At 46.6% G+C, this 7,916-nt stretch overlaps 1 protein-coding gene across 1 annotated transcript in view; it reads right to left on the minus strand.

Annotated features, from left to right (window-relative positions):
- LOC102384407 (estradiol 17-beta-dehydrogenase 11) overlaps positions 1-3,285 on the minus strand; it is a 15,439-nt gene extending 12,154 nt beyond the window's left edge. Inside the window, exons 1-3 of the mRNA XM_025197232.1 lie at positions 3,190-3,285; positions 3,014-3,121; positions 2,281-2,412 (exon numbers count right to left, since the gene is read on the minus strand). Of these exons, the coding sequence (XP_025053017.1) occupies positions 2,281-2,412; positions 3,014-3,121; positions 3,190-3,285 (336 nt within the window). The remainder of the gene's footprint in view (positions 1-2,280; positions 2,413-3,013; positions 3,122-3,189) is intronic.
- Between the last annotated feature and the right edge of the window lie 4,631 nt (positions 3,286-7,916).

Below are 7,916 nucleotides of genomic sequence, written 5' to 3' on the forward strand. Positions count from 1 at the left end.
CCCCGGTTAGCCTGGCCCAGGGAGTCATAGGCAGCCTCCCAACTATATAGATATATTCCATCAAGACGTGGCTGGTGAGAATTAGAGGGTGCCTTGGGCCGGCCTGACACGGAGCGAGGGACCTTAAGGAGCACACAGCCCTCCGCGAGGACCCTGCCGTGACACGGATGTATTAAGGTTCTATTGATAACGTTTACTTTTCAAATGTCATTACTGTGTTTACACCTCAATCTTAAATAATGTATCAACAGTATAAAGAAAAAGTATTAATATTTATGGTTAAAGTAGTCTGAGTGTTAATATTTAAGGCTAACACACTAGCACAGGGGCAGGCAAAACACAGACTGCAGGCTGAATCTGGTCTACCTGGCCATCCTATCTGACCTGTGGGGCTCCTCCAAAAAAACAATTACCAGCTTATGGCTGCCCCTCCGAAAGCTGGCAGGTGCGAGCTTTCAGAGGTAGCATGTCATCGGACTGGGCGGGCTCTGTGCCTACCTGTGTGGGGCTCCTGGCACTCTAGCTGGGAGCCCCATGTGGAGGAACTGAGCACAATGGCACATGACCAGACAGTGAGTGGGGAAGGGAGCTCGTGCCTGCAGTGCTGGGAGCCCCATGTGGAAGCATGGCACCAACCTGGCCCGGTGGCATGCACACTCTCAGCTGCAGTGCTGAAAGCCCCACCTGCTGGCATAGGGCTAGCCTGATGGCACAAGTGTGGGGGTAGGTGTGGGGAGTGTGGGCGGATGGGTGTGGGCCACCCCCCCCATAACATGCTGCCTGTGGCAGCAACAGCAGCAGGAAGGCCTTTGGAGTGCTCATGCCTTTGGCAGGCAGAGTTCCCCCCAGCAGCATACGTTTTTGGCTGAGTTCTGGGAGCTGCATGTGGTGGCATGGAGCTGGCCTGGCCCGGCCCGCTGGTATGCACCTTCAGCTCAGGCCAGGCAGGCTCTGTGCCTCCACATGGGGCTTCTAGCAGCACTCCAGCAGGGAGCTGCATGTGGAGGCACAGAGCCTGCCCGGCCCCAATGGCATAAGGACCAGGAGCCGTGAAGAGTCATGTGCCATCAGATGGGCTCTGTGCCGCCATGTGCAGTGCCCAGCACTGCAGCTGGGAGTGTATGCCCCCACCAACCCATGCAGATTTCCACATGGAGGTATCAAATTCCAGCCTGCTGTGCCAGGAGCCCCGTATATTAGCATAAAGCCAACCCTGTCTGGCCTGAAGGTGTGAGCCAGTGGGCCAGGCTGGGATGGCTCTGTTGCCACGTGCAGCTCCCAGGACTTAGCCAGGGATGCTGGTAGCCTCTGCCAGCCGCAGGCCACGAGTGCCCCGGGGGCCCGCTGCCTGCTGCTGCTGCCAGTGGCAAGGACTAGGGGCATCTAGCAGGGAGCCCACACCTCCCTGCAAACCCCAAACATACTCCCATACCCAACCCCTGCCCACAGACCCCACACCCGCCCCCAACCCCCACCTCCCTTCACAAATGCCCCCACAAACCCCACACACACCCTTTCACAACCTTCCCACATGCAAATCCTACACCCCCTTCACGCAAATCCTACACCCCCCCCCCCACACCCACCCCTTCAACCACACCCCACACACAATATTTCATAGACATTAGGGCTGGAAGGGACCTCGGAAGATCATTGGGTCCAGCCCCCTGCCCCAGCTAGAGTCAAAGGATCCCAGCAAGATAAGAGTCCAGAGTAGATGCTTGCACCACCCTGGAGGCAGTCTATTCCAGGCCTTGGGGACTCAGACAGCAAATAAGTTTTTCTTTATGTCCAGCCTAGAACAGTCTCGGAGGAGTTTGTGACCATTGGACCTTGTCATCCCTTGGGGTGCTCTGGTGAACAGGCATTCCCCCAGATCCTGATGCACACCCCTTAGACAAGAGTAAAACTTTATTTTGAGTTATTATGCAATCACCTTTTTATACATTATGCAAATACACATAAATCAGGACAAACACTTTTTTTTAAATGACATTAAAATATGTTATAGTAGATGTTTGATTTTTAGTATATGATTTGTTTTTTTTCTCTGGTTCCAAGATGGCAACCCCTCCCCTCCCAAAGGATTACTTCTGGGGGCAAGGGGAGGGACTTGCGGTAGCAAAGGTTAGGGGTACGACTTCTGGTCCCAAGACAGCAATCGGGAAGCATGGCACCTGTCAAGAGATGGGGCTACTGTTGCAGCCCTCAACAGCTCAAAAGTCATTAAACGGTCTGCCAGACAAAATAATTGCCCATCCCTATACTAGCTGCACTTACCCAGAAATGAGCAAGAATGTTGACTGCAAATGTTTGTTCTATCTGATGGTCCTGTGTGGAAAGCAGATCTGCAGGTGTAATTACGCCAGCATTATTCACCAAGATGCTAATGTCACCAATCTCCTTTTTCACCTTTTGAAAATTAAAGGATTTAAAATGTGTAGTTACATTCAGGGCTAAGAGATGTTGATAGTTATACTAGGTAGTAATTAAGGTGGTTTTAACATCTGCCTACTATATTTCATTTTTGCAGAATCAGGCTTTGGAGAGAGAATTATGCAATTCAAGTTCCCCCTCGAGAAGCTGAGGTCTCATCTGGTACTTCAGTATAAATCTAATCCCAGTACTGAAACTACTGGAAAAAAAAAAAAAAAAGGTAACTTCAAAATTGGTTTAATTCATTTGTAGGTACCATAGTATTCTAATACAAAAAAAAAAAAAAAAAGCATCTGCTTTGGTCTCATTATTATTTTTGACTCAAAGATTTTACAATTTAAAAAGAAGAAAACAAGGTGTCTATCCAGGAAGCCTTGAGCAAGAAATTACACTAGATAGTTTTCTATTTAAGTGTATTATTATTATTTAATGCCTTGTCCACAAGATGGAGGAAGGAGTAAGATTTTATGAAAGACATGAAAGAGGTGAGCATAGAATCCCAACTTCCATTTCCCAGTTATCACTGAAGCTTTTATCACACTTGGGTAGTCTTGAGACATGCATGTTGTAGTCTTACCTTCTCTGCAGCCCTGTAAATCTCCTCCCTCTTACTGCAGTCAACCACAAAGGTATGAACTGTGGCTCCCAGCCTTTGGCATTCTGCAGCAGTTTCCTCAATGCCATGCTATGATGAAAAGAGGAAAAAAAGTGTATAATTGTTTAGGTATTCCCCAATGGAATCACTGCACTTACGGTGACATCTTCCAGTACTAGAGATCGTTGTGTTCTTATTTTGCTACAGGACCAAAATCTGTTGGGTTTTAAACCCTGTTGTACAGACCCACCCATTGGCTGTATAAGTAAGAACAAGTAAGAACAACTATTTGATTTTTTTTTCCCATACAGTTCACATGAGAAACCATGAACACATTTTCCCTTTGTTTAATCTAGCCACAGCAGTCTTGCAGGCTGACATTCATCCTGCAGCTGATGAGTGCAACCAAGAGCTGCTGATGCTAACTTCAAAAATTAAATTTACTGGCTTTCTTTCTGAGGGAATATCCAAAATACACAAGACTTCTTACAGCAGAGATTTACACCAAGATTTGTTCTAAATCAGATACCGTGTAAAAACATATCTTGGATGTCCTGTTATAGAAGTGTGCTGACAGAATACAAATTACTTCTACCAAGGCTCAGAACAATTTGTATGCTTAAAAGGGGAGCTACATTTAACAGACTTTCATCCAAAAATTCTTGTGCATTCTAATTAATAAAATGCAGTTTGGGTCAGATTATTCCTATTTACTGGGGCTCCACTAGCCAAAGCACATAGGAGCTGTGAGCCTGCACTTGGCTATGTTTGGGTGTGCAAAAATCCCAAGATACGAAGAAATATCCATTTGTTGCTGCTTCAAAAGGGTAGGGGGAGTTGCTGCTCTTGACTGTAAGCAGCTGTTCTGATATAACTCTTATGCCTGCATCAAAGCTTCCAGGAACCAAGGAAGGTTCAAGAATCTTGCTCTAATAAAACCACACATGTGAAGAAACAGACTCAAATAAAATGTAATAGTAAGTCTAATATTAGAATACAAAAAAATAGGTAATTGATAAACCTTAAAGATAGGGCATATAAAGCTAGTGATTAAAAAAAATAATGAAATACTAATTAATCACAAATAATAAGAGAGAGAATGAGCATAGAAGAAGACAGCAAGGTAGTGCAGCCTGTCCCGATGTGCATGCGCAGTCGCTGCCAGCATGGAGCTGATGCTGGAGCTGTGGAGCCTGGTGCAGCTGTTTGCAGCTTGTTGCTGCTGCCCAGAGCCCAGGCTGGCTACAAACAGCTGCGCCGGGCTCCAGAGCCCTGCTATCACCTCTTTGCCGGGAGTGGGGGAAGAGACTGGGGCTGTGCTGCCTCAGGCTCCTCCCCTGCCACCTGCTCCGACGCGTGGATGCACGCACTGGTACAGAGCTGATGCTGGAGCCCAGCGCCCGACACAGCTGTTTGGAGCCTTCTGTCTGCAGCTGGCCCCAGCTCTGGGTAGCTGCTGCCAGCTGGGAGCCCGGGCTGCTTCCAGCAGGAAGCTGGAATGGTGCAAGCCCTGCTGGGAGCAGCTCGGGCTCTGTCGCTGGCAGTAGCTACCCAGAGCCGTGGCATGCCGAGCAAAATGGCCTCACATGCCACGCTCGGCACGCATGCCGGGGGTTGCCGACCCCTGGTCTAGAGGCTTCTTTCCTAAGGGGTTCTTTTAATGATTACTTCTTTTACTTCTTCCTCTCTTATATCTAAATAGACAACTGCAAGCAAATACGATCCAAGTCTAAGGCCCCTGGCACATTCATTAAATGGTGTGAAGCAATCTGATCTTCAAACCCAACAATCATGCCTCCTGCCATTCCAAAATGCCTGACTTAGAGTTAGATCAGATTATGATCCCAGGCTCCCCCTGCACAAGCAAGATGAAAGAGGAAGGAGTGCCTGCACATCCAGCTGGACTGATAATCAGCTAATTGTCAGCTGCCCCCTGGGGCCCTATGGGGGACTGGAACCAGCTGCGGTGAGGCCTGGAGCTGGGCTGACAATCAGCTGATTATCAGACCAGCCTCAGCCTATGCTAGACCTGGTTCGAGTTTGCAGTGCAGCCTGGGGGCCAGAGCTGACCACCAGTTCAGCCAGGACAGTTCCAGGTCTGGTTCCAGACTGGGGTTGTTCAGGCCAGGCCAATGATCAGCTGAGCGTCAAAACCCGATGCCTGGTAGCTCTGGTTGGGCTGTCAGCCATTGGGAATCAGAGGCTCTCAGGAGGGAGAAGCAGCTGAAGCGCTTCCCTTGCTGGGTACCTTAAACTCTACCAGAAGCCTCTGATCCCCTATTGGGCAGCTCAGCCAGAGGTGCTGAGTACGGGGTTTGAAGTGCCCAGTGGGGAAGCCACCTCAGTGCTGCTCTTTAAAAATCCCTGTGTAGGAACAACCAGCTTTACCATGCCGCTATGCTCAGCTGAGCTTTAGGATCTGTCATGGGTCAGCCATGATGTGCCACATATTCCAATTTAAGGCCCGATACAAATAAGCCACAAAAATGTTACACATTATATGTAGAATATCTTTGTGGCTCGTCTACTATATTATTGCACCATATATTGAATTTAACATGTGGCCAAGTTACTATTTATGCCATAGTTAATATCTTAATTACATCTTAAATGTAATATGTGCCAGGGCCCTAACACTCCACTGTTAAGTAGCTGAAGGCTTACTAAAATCTACAGTAGTGATACATGTGAGTTAAATTGTCATTACTTTGACCCTGCTTCTCATGCAGAAATAGTTACAGTATGACAGGGGCTGCCATCAGAGCAGCAGCTCCCCCTCCCTTTTTGAAGCCACTGCAGATGTATGTTTGTTTATACTCCCAGATATATTAGGGGTAACTGAGTTGTCTCCTAAAAACTAACTAGATGCACCCTATCATTAGGTTCATTGTTTATTATCTTTTAGTTATTCCATATAAAATGTACTAGATTTATAAATAAAAATGTTTGCGTAGAGTTTTTATGACAGTGTGGTTAGCTCAGCTATAGAGTTCAGAATCAAAGTACATTCTTTTCTGGCTCATGCATGAGTGGAAACTAATTAGGGTTATGCAACTGTACCAGTTCTGTTGATCATACCTTACTTAGAGTAGCTAACCACTCTAACTAAACCACCACACACCACTCTATTACTTAGAGTAGAACTAGGTTCACTCTCTCAGCTCTGTTAGTGTCAGGGGATGTTAGGCAGCGTGTGTGAGAAGACAAAGAATTAATCTGGAGTAAGGAGCAAGAAGTCAGCTGTCAGGGACCAGGAACTGGCTAGACATGGATTCGACAAGAGCCAGCTAGAGAGGCTGTAGTCTGAGGACTGCTGAGAAGTCAGCTGCGTATATCCAGGGAGTCATACCCCTCCAGGTAACGTGGGCTGCTAGAGATAACTGGGACCACTGGCAGCCCAGGCCAGTCCAGCCAGGGGCTACTTAGCTTGCCTGTGGCCCTGACTTCCCACAGCTAGGAGTAAACATTTATTTTAGTCTAAGTCAACTTAATTTCTCTCTTATACTATAACAACTCCATTTATTTTAGCTGACTCACTGGAGCAGGCATTTGATCAATTGAATACACAAAAAGCCTGATTTTTTTGAGATGTGCTGTGCTGACCATCCAGTTGCTATCGATTTTAGACAGAGCTGTGAGCCTTAAGCAATTCTGAAAATCTGCCCTACCTCTTGCATGCACTCTGGGTAGGGAAGGGCTACTTTACTACAGTATTAGTACATTTTGAATATATAATCCCTCGCAAGATTTCAATTAGGCAACAGCCTACTTAGTTGAATGCTATGACTTGCAGAAAGAAATGATTAAAAACAAAGAGGAACTACATTTTAACCCCTTTCTTCCTGCACATCTATTCATAGTATCTGATTAAATGAGCTGCTGCTTACAGAACCTCATGCTTCTGACTCAGTTTCTCTAACGTGCTGTCCTGCCATACCTTCTGCCTGACTTTGGACTAACACAACTAATCACCTCTCTACTTATGTGTATAGAGTGGCACCTCTGAACTTGCCCAGAACTGTCCCAGTCTTAGCAGCCAAGTACCTGTCTCTCACTTTCCCAGGACCAGGATGCAGAAACTAGGAGCTCCACTACCTAAATATAGATGTTCGGAAAGACTTTCACCAGTATCTGTAGCCCCATGAATTGTTTGCTGCCAAGTGGTTCAGCTTCAACAGGAGTAGAAAGCACCACTATCCAGTCTAGCCTGTAGTCTAGCAGATAGGGCACTTCCCTGGGCACTGGAATCCTCTCAGCCTAGGGACCAAGTTTCCTACCTCCTGGTGCTGTAACCATTATGCATATATAAGATTAGCAAAGCCATCCTCTCCTGTTCCTGTCACATTTGAGAAAAAAAAAAAAAAAAAAGGAATGGTCCTTTTTTTTTTTTTTAAAAGACTAGTTCAGAGAATTAATTTTCAGCAAAGGATTCTGGGCTCGGGATTTCAAGTTGTAGGCATCAGCAGGCCTCTAAGCTGCAGAGAAGAGTGGGGGTTCAAGCACAATCCTGTGTTCAGTGTTTCCTACTGACTTCCTCTAGGCGGCTCTCTGCTCAGCATAAGGATGTTTTGGATTGTCTTTTGGATGGACTTCAGACCAACATGGCTAACTGCCTCTCCATGTCTTGGAATGTCATTGAGATGTGCAGCTCTCCTTATGCAATGTGTCAGGAGCCTACACACTTAATAGAAGGCTTTGGATTCCAATCCAGGGCCAGCCACATAAAAGCTACGTGGTGCGGTGCTTAACTTGTAGGCATCACAAGTTAAGGATTGGAAATAATCCTTCTTTATCATGCCAAGGCTCAAAACAGTATTGTCATAGAATCTACTGGTCCATGATATCTTAATTACAGGCAATTCAACATTGACTGTAGGGGATAGCC

Source organism: Alligator sinensis, unplaced genomic scaffold, assembly GCF_000455745.1.
Source record: "Alligator sinensis unplaced genomic scaffold, ASM45574v1 scaffold125_1, whole genome shotgun sequence".
Taxonomy (NCBI): Eukaryota; Metazoa; Chordata; order Crocodylia; family Alligatoridae; genus Alligator; species Alligator sinensis.